At 64.2% G+C, this 16,923-nt stretch overlaps 5 protein-coding genes across 5 annotated transcripts; 4 read left to right on the plus strand and 1 right to left on the minus strand.

Moving 5' to 3' along the window:
• Positions 1 to 320: 320 nt before the first annotated feature.
• CHLNCDRAFT_137519 (hypothetical protein) lies at positions 321 to 1,244 on the plus strand (the record flags this gene model as incomplete). Its single annotated transcript, XM_005845062.1, has 3 exons — positions 321 to 419; positions 568 to 754; positions 1,018 to 1,244. 3 exons carry the CDS (start codon positions 321 to 323, stop codon positions 1,242 to 1,244), a joined length of 513 nt encoding a protein of 170 aa, XP_005845124.1.
• Positions 1,245 to 1,474: 230 nt separating this feature from the next.
• Positions 1,475 to 3,321, plus strand: CHLNCDRAFT_59753 (hypothetical protein). The gene is made up of 6 exons (XM_005845063.1): positions 1,475 to 1,655; positions 1,879 to 2,017; positions 2,156 to 2,263; positions 2,422 to 2,550; positions 2,691 to 2,774; positions 2,886 to 3,321. The coding sequence occupies exons 1-6, from the start codon at positions 1,543 to 1,545 to the stop codon at positions 2,940 to 2,942; spliced, it is 630 nt and encodes a 209-aa protein (XP_005845125.1). The 5' UTR covers positions 1,475 to 1,542; the 3' UTR covers positions 2,943 to 3,321.
• Positions 3,322 to 3,619: 298 nt separating this feature from the next.
• Positions 3,620 to 8,349, plus strand: CHLNCDRAFT_137521 (hypothetical protein; the record flags this gene model as incomplete). Its single annotated transcript, XM_005845064.1, has 9 exons — positions 3,620 to 3,781; positions 3,880 to 3,978; positions 4,176 to 4,304; positions 4,388 to 4,471; positions 5,130 to 5,952; positions 6,085 to 6,482; positions 6,600 to 7,033; positions 7,130 to 7,238; positions 7,330 to 8,349. 9 exons carry the CDS (start codon positions 3,620 to 3,622, stop codon positions 8,347 to 8,349), a joined length of 3,258 nt encoding a protein of 1,085 aa, XP_005845126.1.
• Positions 8,350 to 8,971: 622 nt separating this feature from the next.
• On the minus strand, positions 8,972 to 9,823 carry CHLNCDRAFT_137522 (hypothetical protein; the record flags this gene model as incomplete). The annotated part of the gene is made up of 5 exons (XM_005845179.1): positions 8,972 to 9,075; positions 9,257 to 9,293; positions 9,425 to 9,490; positions 9,603 to 9,662; positions 9,776 to 9,823. 5 exons carry the CDS (start codon positions 9,821 to 9,823, stop codon positions 8,972 to 8,974), a joined length of 315 nt encoding a protein of 104 aa, XP_005845241.1.
• Positions 9,824 to 10,270: 447 nt separating this feature from the next.
• CHLNCDRAFT_137523 (hypothetical protein) lies at positions 10,271 to 12,005 on the plus strand (the record flags this gene model as incomplete). The annotated part of the gene is made up of 7 exons (XM_005845065.1): positions 10,271 to 10,334; positions 10,534 to 10,574; positions 10,854 to 10,905; positions 11,015 to 11,157; positions 11,326 to 11,435; positions 11,633 to 11,847; positions 11,929 to 12,005. 7 exons carry the CDS (start codon positions 10,271 to 10,273, stop codon positions 12,003 to 12,005), a joined length of 702 nt encoding a protein of 233 aa, XP_005845127.1.
• Between the last annotated feature and the right edge of the window lie 4,918 nt (positions 12,006 to 16,923).

Raw genomic sequence — 16,923 nt, forward strand, 5'->3', positions numbered from 1 at the left:
CTGTTAGCAGCAGACAGGCCAAAGCAGGGCAGGTGCGGCGAGGCTGGCCTGCCGACTCAATCCTGCGTTTCTGCTGTGGATGGGAATCGATTGCAGCGCAATCACTTGGCGATGAGCGATTCACGCTGCATGGGTTGAACAAGGGCGGTCAGGGAGGAAGGTCTGGAGCAGTTCATTGGGGAGCGCCTTGTCTGCCGCTCCCTTGCTCATTGCTTTGCGTCCCGGCAGCTTGTAGCGGCCAATCTGCACAGCCGCTGGAGGAGTTGTGTGATCGCGCGAGTTCTGTGCACTCCACCGTCCTGTCTCGTGCCTCTGCTCCCATGGCAGAGTTTAGGAAGCTGACAGTGCAGTTCGACAGCCCGAGCGGGGCCCGAATAGCTGACCCTCCGGGCTATGACCCTGCCGCCGCGCGGGAGCAGGTGCGCCGCCTCCCGTTGCCCGGTCTGCTGCCTGCAGGCAGCTCCTGTGACTCGTCTTGCTGGTACCTGCGCAGCCACACAGCAGTACAGCAGCGCCCCGTCCCCGCTGCCTACTCACCCGTCTCCTTCACTGCCCGCACACCTGCAGGGCGACGGCAGCGGCGGCGGCCGCGCTAAGCTGCCGCTGACGAAGCGGCAGGAGGCGCTGCAGGCGCAGGCATTTGCCCCCCTGAAGCAGGTGGCCATGCTGTGCTTCATGATGTGGATGTCGGGCTCCACCCTGCACCTCTTCTCCATCATGACCACCCTGTCGGGCATCTACCAGCCGCTGTCGGGTGCGCTGGGCGGATGGCGCTGGGCTGGGCCTGGGCTGGGCCTGCCGGTGCAGCGGGTCGGAGAGGGAAGCTTCAGCTTGGGGCTAGCGGTTGTTGGCGTGGCGTGGCGCAGCTCCGCGAGGGCTCGCTGGCGCCATGATTTGCAGCCCTGCTTGCTGTGAACCGACCTGCCGCTGCTTGTCCTGCCAGCAGGCGCCACCCTGCACGCCTGCCGTGCTGCCATCTCGCCTCGACCTGTTTTCTCTTCCGTGTGCCTGCTGCAGCCATCCTCAAGTCTAAGGACGCGTTCCCGGCAGACCCAGAGGGCGAGCTCAACACTGTGGTGCCGCGCATCACCTTCTGCCTGGTGCACAGCCTGGGCATCCTGTTTGCGGTGTGGAAGATCAATGGCATGGGCCTGCTGCCCACCCATCTGTCCGACTGGGTCTCCTCCATGCGCCCGCCCACCGTGCTGGAGCATGCCGTTGGCAGCCTGCTGCGGCAGCAGTGAGCGGGCCTGTGGCACCTGAGGCTCCGCTTCTGCCATACGGGCAGCGCATGCCATGTGTGCCAAGTGTAACTCAATGCGGGGCAGAGGGTACAGAAGCAACAGGCATTTGCGACAGGCCCAGGCACTTGATCGGCGGCACAGCTGCAAGCCCTAGCCCGCCAAAATCTGCCGCCGCCAGCTCACCAGGGTTTTCCTCCAACCCAAGCCTATCTGCAGCCCCATCGCCTGAAAGCGCATACCTTTGCCTGGCAGCGTCAGTGGCGACCTCCCTCGAGCGGCTACACCAAGACTTGGCAAGATGATGGCGGCGTCAATCTCCTGCTTTGTCGCCAAGCCGGCGCTTGCCCGCGCTGGGGCCACCAAGACTGGTCCGCGCAGGGCCCGCGTGCTGCCCGCCGCGAACCCCCGCAGGTGCTCAGGGGGTGGCGGCTGCGGCCTCCCGCTGCCGCTGTGAGCGCCCACAGTGTTCTGTGCCCTGCCTGCCCTGGCAGGTGGCTGGCATGAGCCTGGGCACCCACACCTGCCCCAGGCTGCTGCTTTGGGAACTTCTGGAGTGGCTGGCAGACGATTGGGCTCCCTGCCCTGTTTGGTTCCAAGGGCTCACAATCTGCCCTGCCGTCCTGCCTGCCTGTAGCAACGTGGTTGACGGCGAGAGTGCTGTGGAGTCGGGCGAGTGGGAGGCGGTGGAGTCGCTGGGCAGCCAGGACGATGTGCTGGCCTGGTACAACCACCAGCACGAGACCCGCAACACCCGGCTGCATGACGTGATGCAGGTGCAGCGCTGTGCAGGGTGCTTGGGGTGCGGCAGCCCTGCGAGGCCGCGCAGCTGGCGCAGGAGCCAAGCCGCCTGCAGCCGAGCCCTCACGCCGCTGCCGCTGGCCCTCCCTCCGGCGCCGCCGCCGCTGCTGCAGACCAACCTTGTGGTGACCAGCCCCGGGGCGAGCCTGGCCGAGGTGACGGCGCTGCTCGACGGCCCACCCTCCATTGAGGGGATGCCCGTGGTGGATGGCGACAACAAGGTGCGCTACCGCCAAGCCCGCCAACACACCTCACTCGCCCTCCCTCCCACACCTGCTCGCCATGCCGCCCCCTGCCCCCTCACTTCGAGCTCCCATGCCAGAGATGCTCACGCCTGCCTCCCGCGCTTCTGTGTGGGCCTGCTGCCGCCTGCCTGCAGCTGGTGGGCGTGGTGTCGCGCAAGGATCTGGCCAAGGGCGGGGCCCTGGTGCAGGACATCATGTCGTCCACACCCGTCTCCCTCAAGGCCTCTGGCAAGGTGGCGGATGCTGCCGAGATCATGATCAAGGTGCGGGGAGGGGCAGGGGAGGTGGGGAGGCAGGGAGTCCATCATCAGCGTGTGCGGGGCTCACCAGCCACACACATGTGCAAGCGCATTCGTGCGCACCTCACGGCGTCCGCCTACCCCGCTGCGTGCCGTGCCTGCAGCACAAGTTCCACCGCGTGCCGGTGGTGGACGACGACAACACGTGCGTGGGCATCGTCACCCGCTCCGACATCTTCTGGGCACTGGTGAGCAGGCGGCGGTGGCGGCGGCGGCCAGGGGCTGGAGCGCTGCTCCGGCGGTCCTGACCCTTTGGTGGGCAAGTGATGAGTGCTGACTGCTGGCTGTGCTGCCTGCAGACCCAGACTGACCAGGAGGGCGACACGCTGCTGACTGAGCACGGCCTGGATGTGTGAGCGAGCGCGTGCCTCAACCTGGGCATGCATGCCGTTGCGGCGGTTTGTGCCCCGCCACGTGTGCGGCCCCACAAGCCCCGATGATTGCGCCATTTCTTCGTGCCCAAGCGTGGCACCACATTTTTTTCAGAGCAATGGAACATGGCCCGCCGGCTGGCGTCGGGCTGGCGCCGACAGCCGAGCAAAGTGGGTGGGGCGTTTCTTTATATAATCTCATGAAAACTGATGCATCATGCGATCTTCTTCGCTATTTTCACCAGCTGCCCATTGGTTTGCGATTTCGAGCCTGCAAACAACGCACGACGAGAAGACTGCCCGATTCAACCTGGCCAGTATCATGGACCTGTGCCATTTTTTTCCTGTAACACCACTGAGGCGCTGCTGGTTGCATGGTTGTCGCTGAGATGCTCTTAAAGGGTGCAAGGTCGCAGTCCCTCGTGGCGCTTGCGCCCTGTACGCTTCGCCGCCGCCCGCCTGGCGATAGCCCTCAGATCTCCGCTTCCGTACGCTGCGACATCGGTTGGCAGCAACATCATTCAATCCTGAGGTTCCATCGTCCCTGCAAGCCCCTAAAAGCTGGAGTCCCCAGCATGTTGGTGTCGGCGTTCCAAAACTTCACCCTTCACCCTTCACCGAGTCCTGGCGCTCGGCGCATGTCGGCGCTGAGGCCAGCTCGGATGCTGCCTCCGGTGCGCGGGCTGAGCTCTTCTGTAGATTTCGGCGGCGAGCTACTTGAGGTGGTCACTTCGCTGGCCAGCTCTGACGACATATTGAGACACTTCAGTCATGACGAAGGGCCACACCACAGCAAGGCCAAGCGGCTGGGCCAGCTGATGCAGGTGCGCTTGGCGCTCCGCTCCGCTCTTCACCGCCTCTCACCGCCCGTGTGATCTGTGCCGTGCCGAATGGCTGAAAGCCTCAGATATCTGCCCCGCAGGTCAACGTGATCACCGCATCGCCCGACACGCCGCTCAAGGATGTGGAGGCGCGGCTGAAGGGCATCGAGGGGCTGCCCGTGGTGGATGCCGCTGGCAAGGTGCACCTGCTTGCATGCCGGCCGGCAGCAGCACGCAGCGCAGCTTGCTCTCCGTCGCAGCACAGCATGCTCTATCTGCGCAGCAGCAGGTAGCGGGTGGCAGCACGCAGCGCAGCATGCTCTACCTGCGCAGCAGCAGGTAGCGAGCGGCGGCGGCCTCGCCCTCCAGCTGCGCTTTTTCTCCTCCCCTTGCACAGTTGGTGGGCGTGCTTTCCAGGAAGGACCTGCAGAAAGGTGGCAGCGTGGTCCAGGACGTCATGTCTGCTCAGCCCATCGCGATGAAGGCCACCGACAGAGCGTCCGCCGCCGCGCACAGCATGATCGACGTAAGCGGAACTCTGGCTGGATGTTCGTCTCTTTGCGGGGTGGAGCTGCTGACTGGGCCTGCATGGTGCCCTTTTGCCTGCAGCACAAGATCCACCGCCTGCCCGTGGTGGACGACGAGGGCAAGTGTGTGGGTATCATCACCCGCACAGACATCTTTTGGGCGCTGGTGGGTGCCTGGCACATGCGGTCGGCACCAGAACTGCACTCCTGTGTCCTGCTGCGGTGTTGAGGAAGCAGCCAGGGTGGCGGGCAGTCTGCCTGCGCATAACCCTCGGCCCCACGCCGTGCCTACAGGCCAGTGATTCGGACAGAACAAATTGGTTTCATGAATATGGCATCAATGTTTGAGCATGGAGCGATTGCACCCTCGATTGTCCCCTCGAGAGATTCGGGCGCCCACCAAAATACAACGAGCGGAGCGAACCCTGCCATCCATGATTGATCTGATTACCAACCCAATGTTTGTCCAAGCATGATGGACCATCTTTCATTTGCCTTCATGCTCATGAAGATTGTATAAGAATTGACTGTGCACCTTCCTGCACCGTTTTCCCGAGCTCGTGCGGCCGTTGCCGATGCGCGCTTTGAGGGTCCCATTTTCTCCGCCTGTCTGATCTGATTGCGCGTATGCTGATATTCACAAATGTGAACGACACATGATGCTCAGGCGCACAGGGTGGGCCCACCCGGCCCGGCAAGTGTTTGTCCATGAGGGTAGCAAACGGCAGCAGGCGGCGGCGCCACCTGGCGGTCAACGCTCCCCCCGCCAATCAGCCGGGATAGCCCTGCTGCCTTCCGAACGTTTGCTCAGTTCTACCATGCAGTTGACACCCGCAAAAGGCAGAGTGGGCTCCCCCGGCCTGTCCCGCGTGGTGTTTACCTCCGACTTTCGTGCCTCGGACTACCTTATTCCCGCATCAGCGCAGATAGATAGCCCGAGCTCAGAGCAGCTGCAACTGGGCAAGGTTTGCGGCCTGCTGGGGGAGCAGGCAAGCATCCATGTCGGGTTCAGCAGCAAGCAGTGCGGGGCAGGACATTCAGAGGGGGAGGCAGACTCGCCACCATCTGCCAGCACCGCTAGCATTGACGGAGAGAGGCACTCGCCCACACGCCAGCGCCGCCGTTCCTTTGTGTGGGGCGCCGACCGCCGCTCCCCCGTCAGCAGCGCGGCAGGCGATTCCTGCTCCCTGGGCAGTGCTGCAGCAGGCTGCGTATCAGATGTCAGCATTGCTGCAAGCAGCACGACCCCAGAGTGCCTGCTGACAGACAGCCCCGCTGAGGCAGGCGGCGCAGCAGCGCTGCCCGTCGTAGCCGAGGACAGCTTTGCCACCCCCACCCAACACCTGCTCAACCACGGCGGCGGCGGCTCCTCTGCCGGCACCGCCCGCACAGGCACAGCGGGAGGTAGCCGAGGCGCGATCCTGCAGCAGCAGTTGGAGGTGCTGGAGGCCAGGTTGCTGGCAGAGGTGGAGGCCAAGCGGTGGCTGGAGCACCGCCTGGCCCAGCAGCGCACAGAAGCGGAGCAGCAGCGGCGGGAGCTGGGGGAGCAGTACGAGGAGCAGATGGCGGCGCTGCGCCGCGAGCTGCAGCAGGCGGCGGTCGATGGCGGCGCCGGCGCCGACGTCCTGAGCAGAAGGCTGCTGACAGGTGGGGACAGCTCGCCTGCCACATGACCACACATGCATGCCACGTAAGTGTTGGCCATGTGTGCAAAGGTGTTGGGTGGCTCCCATCACTTGACCATTGCCCTGCTGACTAGCTCCCCCCCACCCCATGCAGGCTCACAGCAGGTCACGCTGAGCGCCCAGGAACAGGAGGCGCTGCGGCGGCAGCTGGCCGACCAGGATCTGCTGATCCGTGCTTTCCAGGCCGAGAATGAGCTGGCCGTGGCCCGCATGAAGCAGCAGGCAGCAGAGTCGCAGCGCGCGGCGGCAGAGGCGGGGGCACAGATGGCGGAGCTTCAGCAGCGGCTGGCGCAGGCGCAGCAGGAGCGTGAGCGCCAGCCCCCCGGCACGCCTGCCGTGGACGCGGCCCGGCTGCAGGAGCTGCTGCGCCTGCAGGCAGAGCTGGATGGCGCACGGGCAGCGGCGGCGGAGCGCGAACGGGAGCTGCTGCAGCAGACGGAGCATCTGGGGCTGCAGCGGGAGAAGGCGCAGCAGATGGTCCGAGAGCTGCAGGTGGGCATTGGGGCAGTGGGGAGCAGGCTCTGCTATGCATGCTTCCCAGCCTTCCCTACAGGCCATGTTTGAGGCCCCATGCTTGCCCAAGGAGTTAATTGGGCTGCGCGTTTGCAGGCCGACAGCCTCCAGCAGCAAGAAGCGTGGCGGCAGCTTGCTGAGAGCGATGGCCTCGTGCGGCAGCAGGCGCAGGTCATAGCGCAGATGGAGCAGCAGCTGCTGAGCCAGGGTTCCAGCACAGCTGATGAGAGCAGCAGCCTGAGCCTGGCTGCAGGTTCCCTGCAGGCCGCTGTGCAGCGGCTGGAGGCCGAAAATGCCTCGCTGCGCCAAGCAGTGCACAGCCTGCACATGCGGCTGGCAGAGCAGGCGGGCGCCGCCCAGGAGGCTGCCGTCGGGGCCGGCAGCAGGAGGGGCGACTCTTCGGTGAATGAGTTGCAGAGCAAGGTGGCGCGCCTGCAGAGCGCACTCAGGCTGAAGGAGGAGCAGCACCAGCGCCAGCTGAGGAGCTTGCGGCAGGAGCACGAGAAGCTGAGGGTGCAGGAGGGCATCAAGTAAGAGGAGCAGTGCGCATGCACCCACAGGCTAGCAGCCGACGGCATGCCGGTGCCTGCGAGGCATGCCTGAAATCCTGCTGGAACTGTGTGTAGGGCTGCCAGCCGCTCTGGCGCTGCGCGTGTCAAAGAGCTGGAGGCACAGCTGGAGCGGGCACAAGAGGCTGCTGCCAGGAAAGTGCGCATCCTGGAGAGCCGCCTGAAGGTAGGCTAGCGGAGGTGCCTGCTCGACTTCACGCCACCTGTGCTGCCTGTTGCTGCCTCCGTGGCTGACCAAGAACCCCTGCATGCTGCAGGAGGCCAAAGCGCACGGCCGCAAGCCAGACTCAGCACCTGCAGGAGGAGGCAGCAGCAGCAGGGGCGTTGCCAGCGATGCACAGCCAGCAGGACGGCCCACTGGCGGCACCAGCCGCCCTGCAGGCAGGGCATCAGCAGCCCAGCAGGAGGCGCTGCAGGCGGCAACCACCCAGCTGCAGCAGAAGGAGCAGCGCATTCGGCGGCTGGAGAGCGAGGCGGTTAGAAAGGATGCTGAGCTGGCGGCGCTGGCCCGCCGTGCTGCGCTGGCTGACGAGCAGCTGAACGAGGCGGCCGAGCAGCAGCTGGCAACAGCTGGCGAGCTGGCTGCACTGCAGCAGGCCGTGGCAGAGGTGACCGCCGCCAACGACAGCCTGCAGGCGCAGGTCAAGCAGTTGCCTGCCCTGCGGCAGCAGCTGGCCGCAGAGGAGAAGGCGGTGCAAGAGCTGCGGCAGCAGGTGGAGCGCTTGAAAATCACCGAAGCTGTGCTTGCGTCTCTCCAGCAAGCGCAAGAGGAGGCTGCTCAGCAGGCGGCAAGCAGGGACGCGCAGCACGCGGCGGAGCTGCGGTGCTTGCAGCAGGAGCAGGCAGGGCTGCTGGAGCAGGCGAGGCAGGCAGGGCAGGAGGCGGCGGCAGCCGAGTGGCGGCCGCAGGTGGAGAAGGCGCAGCAGGCCGCAGGAGACTTGAGGGGCAATGTGGACAGGCTGCAGCAGGATCTGCGCAGCGCCAGGGCGGGGCTGCCCTGGACGCCCAGTGCGGCAGAGTATGCGGCGCTGGAGCGGCGGATGGTGGAGGCGGAGGAAGCGGCCAAGCGGCGGGAGGCAGGATGGCAGCGGGTGGCAGAGGACAGCAAGCGCGCCGCCGAGGCGCAGCACCACCGCCTGCAGGCGCAGCATGATGCTGCGTTGGCCGCCCGCGATCGGCAGGTGGACGGCTTTCGTCGGCAGGTAGATGGGGTCCTAGCCGCGGCCCGCCTGATGGCATCCAGCGCCAGGGAGAGAGAATCGCCCGGCGCAGCGTGATGGTTGGGACGACCAAACCTGTTTGTTCTCATCTACCCCTTCCTTCCTCTCTCCTCTCTCCTCTCTCTCTCTCTCTTCTGACTTCTGTCTTTTGCTCAAATTGGGGGAGTCGGGCAAATCATTCACTGGCAAAAAGGGGGGTCCTGTGTTCAAAAGGGGATTGGGCGCAACATGTCAAATCTAAGCAACATGCCACTGCCTGGGCGTGCCACTGCCATGGGGGATAAAGGTAAAGGTGGGGAAGAGCCTCCACAAGCTTCACTTCCCGGTTTTAACGTCTAGCTTTAGACCATTATTTGATCTGCCCGACGCGCCAAGTGCAGTACCCCCCACTAGTAGTGAATGGGTCCCGGGGAGGCCTGTGCCGAAGCCTTGGCGATTCTATTAGGCGTTCCCGAAGGAATTGGCTTGGATTGGCGCTGAGCCGGTCAGCTATGCCGCGTTTGTCCTCACAAAGTTTCGACATGGGAGGAATCGAACCTGTGCCCTCTCGGAGGGTTTAGACACTAGCTCCAGCGCCTTCAAAGAAGGCCTTTCTTAGCCGCGGCCTATTTAGGGATGCGCTGTGGAGGTTGGGTCTGCCTCGGATAGATGCGTCGCACCCGTGTGGCGGGCGGGGCGCTCAGCGGGTGGGGTTGGCGCCAGGCCTGGCCGCCTCATCGGCCCTGTGCTTGGCCTCCTTCATGGTCTCCTGGGTGCTGTGCTTGGCCTGGTCGATGCCCTCACCTGCACGAGGCGGGGGAACGTTCCAGACGGTAACAGACGGGGAGGGGAGAGGTGGGGAGCACGCAGGGGGACAGCAAGCACCTGGCCTTGGAAAGCAAAATGCATGGCGACAGGGCAGAAACAGGTCCAGGGCAGCAGGCGGGCAGGCAGGCAGGCAAGGCACCTGCGGCACCCCACCCACCCGCACGGTGCTGCATCTCGGTGGCCTTGCCCTTGGCCTGCAGGGGTGCGCAGCGCGGCGCTGATTCAGGGACAGGAGCTCAAAGGTGGCAGCTCAGGTGGCAGCGAGGAGATTGCTGGCGTGCATGATGTTCCCATGTGCTGCCGCCACTGCAGGGACCAGCCTCACCTGCTCCATCACAGAGCCGCCCTGCTCGCCGGCCTGCGCGCCCGTCTCCTGCGCGCCGCCCGCCATCTGCGGGTGGGGGGGCAGAGGCAAACCAGGTTGGGAGCACAGGCAAGGCAGGTTGGGCGCGCATGGCGCGCTGCGCTGCCGGGCAGCTGCTGCGTCAGCAAGTGCTGCTCACCTGCGCCGCCTTGTCCTTGGCGCCCTCCCACGCCTCGCCGGCCTTCTGGCCTGCCGCAGCCTGCAGGTGCAGGTGCACAGAGGTCACCGGGCTGACGCCATGCCTGCATGCTGCGCCCCTCAGTCCGCAGCCCCGATTGCACGGCACCGGCTGGCTGCGGCCGCAGGGCTCACCATGGTGTCCGAGATGCGCTCAGTGATGGGCTTCTGCTGCTCGGCCATGGGTGCTTCTGGTGGTGGTTGGGTGGGTGGAGGACCTGCAGCAAGGTGGGCGTCATGAGAAGCCTCTAGAAGGCTAGCGGCAGCCAGCGCTCTGCGACACCGGCGCTGCCTCGCCGGCGAGGCGTGGCAGCAGTTGCCTGCGGCATGCTGTCCCTGGACGTATGCATGGCAAGGGTCTGGTGCTGCTGGGAGGCCTGAGGAGGCAGGTGTGTGGCTCGAGCAGCAGGCCCAGCTACGCCCTGCACACACAGCTGCCCTGCGCACCTGAGAAGCCTTGGATGGTTGAGGAGGGGTCGTGGGCAGAGGAGAGCGAGCTGGAAATGCAGAAGCAGCGGAGCACAGGCCACCTAAGGCGCTATCCTTGTGGAGTCCTTTCCAAAAGGAGGATTCCAGCTACTCGACAACTCCGGAACTGCAGGCTGCAGTAGCTGAAGCACACAAGCAGCCATGGCGGGCCTGGGCGGCGCAGGCAGCGCCGACATCACGCTCTACTCCGCCGGCACGCCCAATGGTGAGCCTGCACCGTGTGACAGGCAGTGAATTGTATCTGGGGCTCGGTTCGGCATGCTAGAGGACCACGAGGACTTCCAGAGGTGTTAGGGTTCTCGCCGCCACGACCCGCAGGCGGCGGCGCCAAAGCTGGCGCTGCCCCGGCACCCCTTTCCGCTGCCCCGCCCACCCCTTTCCCCTTGGCCCCGCGACCTGCGCAGGATGGAAGGCCAGCATCTGCCTGGAGGAGCTGGAGCTGCAGGTTGGGAGCGGGAGTGGATACAGGCTGCACGCAGAGCTGGAAGTCTTGTTGGCAGCAAAGTGCCCGGTCGGCCTCCCCCCTGTCGGCCCCGCCATCGCAGGTGCCTCCAGGCCAGCCGCCCTTCCTGCCTGGAAGAAGGCGGGGCACCCAACCAACTGGGGGGCAGGGAAGCAGGCAAGTCGAAGGAACATGCCAGCATGTGTGGCAGTGTCACAACTCGCAGTGGGTGCCAACTCCGTCCGCTCACGGTCATGATGTGTTGGTGCCGCCCGCCTGCAGAAGGAGGACTGGTACCTTGCGATCAACCCCAACGGACGCATCCCTGCCATAGGTAGGCTGTGACAATGGAGGATGGAGAAGCGGCCGGATGGGCTGCATGCTGCTCCATCACGGCCCGCCAGCCGGCTGGCCACCTGCCTCGCTCCCCTCCCCCTCTGCAGTGGACCACCGCGGCGGGGACCTGCCGGTGTTTGAGTCGGGCGCGGTACTGCTGCACCTGGCTGAGCAGGACCCGCAGCACCGCCTGCTGCCCGCCGACAAGGCGGGGCGGGCCGAGGTGCTGAGCTGGCTGTTCTGGCAGGTGGTGAGTCAGCAGCAAGCGGAAGCGGAAATGGAGGAGGCAGTAATGACCACAATGAGGGTGGCCCGGCACAGCCTGCCGCCTAGCGATGACCAGTGGTACTCTTCAGCCTGCGTCACAGTCGAGCAGCATCCGTGTCTGGGGCCCTGCAAGCACCTCCCCTGGCTGCAGGGCGGGCTGGGTCCCATGGCTGGCCAAGCCGACTGGTTTCTGGTGTATGCCCCCGAGCGAAGCGAGCTGGCCATCAGCCGCTACGTGAACGAGGTGCAGCGCCTGTTCAGGTGGGAGGGTGGGTTGTGGATGCCTGCCTGGGCCCCGGGATGTGGGTGTCGCTGTCTTGGGGGCAGCGCTCACTCGGTGTTTCGGTCTTGGCATATGCATCGCATCGCAGCAGGCGTGCTTCAAAGCCTTAAGGCAGCCCGCTGCACCTCACAGCCCAGCACTGTTCCCCTGCCCCTGCCCCTGCCCCGCCCCGCAGCGTGATGGAGAAGCGCCTGGAGGGGCAGGAGTGGCTGGCGGCTGGCCAGTTCAGCATTGCAGACGTGGCGGCCTTCCCCTGGGTGCTGCTGCACGACCTGTGGGGCATCTCCCTGGCTGCATTCTACCCCAATCTGCGCCGCTGGGTCGACGCCATCAAGGCCCGCCCCACCGTGCAGCGCGGGCTGAATGTGCCCGAGACAAACATGGTGCTGGGTCACACAGGCGCGTTCTGCTGGGGTCGCCAAAAGGGCCCCGTCGCTGGGACCGACTTGCATGCTTGTTACTGCCATGCAGGGTACTGGCAGCACATGCTGGAGCGGGCCAAGAAGGGGCTGGAGGGTGTCAAGCCCTTCCCGGAGCCAGAGGAGTGACGGCTGAGAAGGCAGGAGGTTGAGCCCTTTGGTTTTTAGCAGAAGTAGCGCCTAGGCTCTGCCAAGCACGGATGTTGTTTGCCTGCTGATGTTCTGCTGCGCACAGCATGCAAGCGTGTGCGTGTGGCTGCGCCGCCGCCGCCGCCGCCGCGGTGGGCTTCGCACCACCAATTTCCCTTCCCTTTTCCTCCCCCTCCCCCCCTCCCCGCTCCCCTTTTATGGAAGCGACCTGCCGGCCGCTCCGCCCCTCTCACAGAGCGATTTACCGTGCCAGGGTGGTTTCCACCACCCGACTACCTTCTGGGAACTGGCTGGACGTGCATGACCGTAAGGACGCTCCAGGGCATTGCAAACCTCTCCTCCTGCAGCTCCATTCCCGCTGTGACTAACTGGAAGCTCCAGACCCGCAGACATGCGCGGGACGCGGGCAGGTCGCGCTGCCCTAGCCATCGCTGCGCTGCTGCTCCTCTCCCGTGGCCCCCACCCGTGCTGCGCAGTAGAGACGGTCGATCCCTGCACTGGTGAGCACGAGGGGGAAGCCACTGCCGTGGCGTACCACCAGTTCACGCTGGAGTTATTCATGGCGCTTTTCCTGTGGCAGGATTGTGGGTCACATAGTGTGTGTGAGCCATGGCTCGGCAGCTACCGGTGCTGCAGTTGTTCCTTGCCGTGACCACCGCTTCTGCTGTGCTCATTTCACCTTGCAGCGACTGCATGCTCTGCATTCGAGCTGAATGAGCCCGAGGAGCCTGAGAGCAGTGTGATGGGAGGTGCGAGCTCCAGTGGCGGTAACGACGGCGGTGGCAGCGGTGGCGGAGAATGGCACTGGCTGAGGACAAGGCCGCAGACATGTTCCTGCATCTCTTCTTGCATTGCAGGAGTTGCTTGTTGCTTGTTGGAGTGCTTGGAGTGTTGAGCGGCCTCCTTGGTTTGGCATCTTCTGCCGTCCCTCAGGCAAAAACTGCATGGAAGGTGGGGCTGGGCGTTGTCACAGGCATCTCCAATAATGTGTTAGGCTACTACAAGTGAGTGGGGCGGCAACATCGATATGGCTGACATCACAAGCCCCGCGCTGCCGCAGCTGACCCATTGTTTGCTCTACCTGCAGTGATCCCATTATGGCATCCAAGTATGTGCAGTATAACTTGCAGAAGGTATTTGCCTGGATTCAATCGTGCACGCAACGCATGCGAGCAGCGGCCGTCCGAGCTGACTTGTTGCCCATGCATGCCGCCCTTCAATGAGTGCAGGACTTGAAGCAACTGCAGGACTGGCTCGCTTGCAAGCTCAATGCGATGACTCGGGAGCTGCTGTGAGCAGGGTGCCGGCACCGGGCTGCCAGGATTTGTTGGCTGCAGCTGGGGCTGGGGCGAGGGGAGGTGGTGGCATGCTGAGTTCAGCTGCGTTTTCTGTGGCCCTGCAGGTACACGACCAGCCAGATGCTGAATGAGAGGGACCTGGGTGCGCCTCGCCGCCCCTGAGCAACATGAGCACTTCGTTCCCCTCATGCAAGGTGCCTGCTCAGTGTGCCGTTGGACCTGTGGCTCACCTCATTTGTCGATTGCGCTGCAGCGGCCTTCAACCAAGCCATGCAGAGCATCCAGTCGCAGGTAGGCTTCCAGCATGGCGGCAAGAGCCAGTGCGGCGCGCTTGCGGCTCATTGGCTGACCTGCGGCGCCCCCACCCCCACCCCGGTGCCCGCCCTAAACGCAGATTCTTGAGACATGCGGCAACCAAAACTGCGTGGCAGTCAGCTTCAAGAAGCCCAGCCAGCGCAGTGTCTCGGATGCTGGGCCCACCTTCTGTGCAAACCCCGTTCAGCAGGATGCTGCATGCATTGGCTCTACTTGGAACTTCACCTCGCCAAGTGAGCGCCGGGGGCACTTGGCATGCCGCCGAGGCATGCTGCTGGAAGGCGCGGGAGTGGCAGGCCGCGTGTGCACGCGCCACTTGTATCATGCAATGCCGTGGCCCACTCCATGCAGCGCGTTGTTCTATCAATGGTCAGGCAAACGCTGGCCTCTGCGACCCAGATGGGTGAGCTGCACCTTATGGTGTCCTCCTGCAGTCTGTTTGTCTTCTGCCGTTGTCTGTTTCTACCGTCCCTTTGTGGTCATGCTCGACTGATTCAGGTCCTCCAAGTTGTAACCCCCATCATTGCTCGCAGGTTTTGTTACGACGTCTTAGACCATGCAGAGTGGGCTGCCAGCATGAAGGTGAGGATCGCCCCTCCCTCTCCCTGTTTGTGTACGGTGCCTTCATCTTTTCCAGTTGCAACACCAGCTGGGCCCGTAGCATTCATTTGTCCTTATGGATGTACAGACAGACAGACAGCGGGGTGGGGCATATGTTACCAGCAGCAGGGCCGATGGAGGGCACATCCAATCCCACCCCGCCTGTCCTGGGTTGTGTCGGCGCTGCAGACCATTCTGCCCCTGTTTTTGGTGGACTCTGTGAAGAACTTCAACGTGTTTGACAACTACATGAGTGCCGACGCAACTGTCGCAATTGCCAGGGGTGAGACTACCAGCAAGCGGCTCCGATCTTGCCCACGCGCCTGCGTTCCCTGTGGCCTGCGTGCTTTAGACTGAAATCCCTGAGCAAAGCAGAGCAAACATTTGTGCCAGCTTTGCCCTGATCCACCTCTGCAGGCGCCCTCCTGAAGATTGCGGTGCTGCAGGTGAGGCCCCCCAGGCCCAGCTGGCTGCTCACAAGGCACAGCGCACTGTCGGCTGCTGTCTTCTGTCATTTCCCGTGTAGCAGGAAAAAACAAAGAAACGGTTTGTGCACACCATGGCCCAGGACCCCACCCTGCTTGCCTGCCCTGCCCCACCCGCAGAACCTGGTCATGGCGGGTGTGGTGGACCAGGACTACGCCACGCAGCTCAAGACATTCGCGCAGGCCATCGCCACCAAGCTGCAGGCCCGCGTCAATTACCACCTGGACCGCAAACGCATGCTGCAGGTGGGGCGCTGCTGCTGCTGCTGCCTGCCCACATGTGCCTGCCCACATGCGCCTGCCCACATGTGCCTGCCCACATGTGCCTGCCCCTGCCCTGGCACTCCATCTTTTTTCCTAACAGAAAACACGCTCTGGCCGGACAGTGGTGGACTACTGAGCCGCCCCCGCATGCAGCCTCCGCTCGCTCGTGCTCCTGCCTGCTCCAGCCCGGCGGCCGGATGCCTGTGCCTGCCAGGTCAGTGAGCAGCGCTTGTGGCCCTCTTGGGGCAGCCCAGGCGGTCTGGACCCAGCGGCACCGTCCTGCTGCCCCAGCTGGATGCCTGCTCGGCTTCCCTGCTGCCGCGCAGGTGGTGCGTAACTTCAGCTTCCCGACCAACGCGACGTACAAGACCAAAGAGGCCATGGATCTGCTCAACTACCCCCCAGATGGCACATCCTTGTGAGACGGGCCCCGGCTGCAGCTGCAGCCGCCTGCCTGTTGTGCAGCGGGGCAATACCGGGCGGACATGGTTCCATCAGGTGTTGGGCTTGACCCCACCAGACCTCCCACAGTGTCCCTACCTGCGCCCCTGTCGGTTGGTCTGCTTGTTTAACATGACTGGCACTACAATACGTCCATGAGGGGCGAGTGCATGCTTCAAGCCTCTTTGGTGCTACGCTGCACGCCTGCCCCTCCCCAACCCACCTGGCGCAGCGACGACGAGACATATGGCTGTCGGGTTGGGCAGCTCTACGATTTGTCCAAAGGTGTTTACAAGCAAGCCATCTACATCTACCCCACCGACATCCCTGACGACCCTATGCTCAACCCCAATCTTTATACAGTCACCATGAACCAAAAGGTGGCGTCGTGAGCATCGCCTTCAGGCCAGGAGCCGAGTCGCATGAAACCGCCTCCGTCCCAAGTTTGCTCTGCGCCTGCTGGCTGGCTGGGCATCTGGTGCCGACTGCCACCCCATTCAAATGTGTGCCCCGCATGGGCCCCTGCAGGTGCGCTGGTCATGCCGCAAGGACGAGTCTGGGGAGTTCGTGGACCAAACCTGGGTGGAGCATGTGTGCCGCCCTCCAGAGAACACGTGCAAGGCCCCCGCGCTCATCAATGCACCCACCAGCGATTACTTCCGGTGCAGGCAAGCCAGCAGGGGCCCGCACATGGGGCATGCTGCGGCAGCGGTGGCTCTCAACCTCTCCTCCCTATCCCAGGGCCGCCCCTCCCGGCCTAACAGCAGGCCCAGCCCGCACCCAGCCACTGCCCATCATGTTGCTGTCCCACGCTTGCACCTTGCAGCGAGAGCGGCCTCCACCACTGCGGTCAGTGGACCGAGCCTTTCACCGGTTACAGCGACGATAAGATGTGTCAGGGCGCAAGGGAACGCCGCATCTACGACAGCAGCAACGTGAGGCATTGGGGTGTTGAGGGCGAGTTGGGGGCGGTGGCCTGCCCAATGTGTGGGCTGCCCATGCTTGCTTGTGTGGGCTTACAGTCTGGTTTCAGCAAGAACAAGCTTGCAGCACAGACTTTGTTGTTCGAGCAAGGAGGGATGAAGCAGTAGAACAACAGGCAGGACAGGCCAACTGACAGGTCACCGAGCGTTTAGTGTGTGAGCGGGCAGGCAGTACTGCATGTCGTGGAGCAGGTGTGGTGCGGTAAGAGCAAAGGGGGTGGACATGAGAGTGGGGGTTCAGGGCGGGACTGCAGGCAGCGCAACGGTGGCGGTCAGCCAGCGCTGGTGACAGGCGGCAGCAAAGGCGGCGAGGCGGCACGGTTTCTGGCGGAGGAAGCGGTGGGGAGGATGGGGCTCAGCAAACAGGTCAGGAAAGTTGAGGCGCAGCGGGGCGTAAAGGGGGCAGGTGAGCAGCATGTGGGGGGCATCTTCAATGCCGTCGTGGCAGTGGGGGCAGACTCGCTGCTCTCGGGGGCGCCGCGTCCAGCGGCCGGTCTCTTCCGCGCCCCAA

Source organism: Chlorella variabilis, assembly GCF_000147415.1.
Source record: "Chlorella variabilis unplaced genomic scaffold CHLNCscaffold_19, whole genome shotgun sequence".
NCBI classification, from domain to species: Eukaryota; Viridiplantae; Chlorophyta; class Trebouxiophyceae; order Chlorellales; family Chlorellaceae; genus Chlorella; species Chlorella variabilis.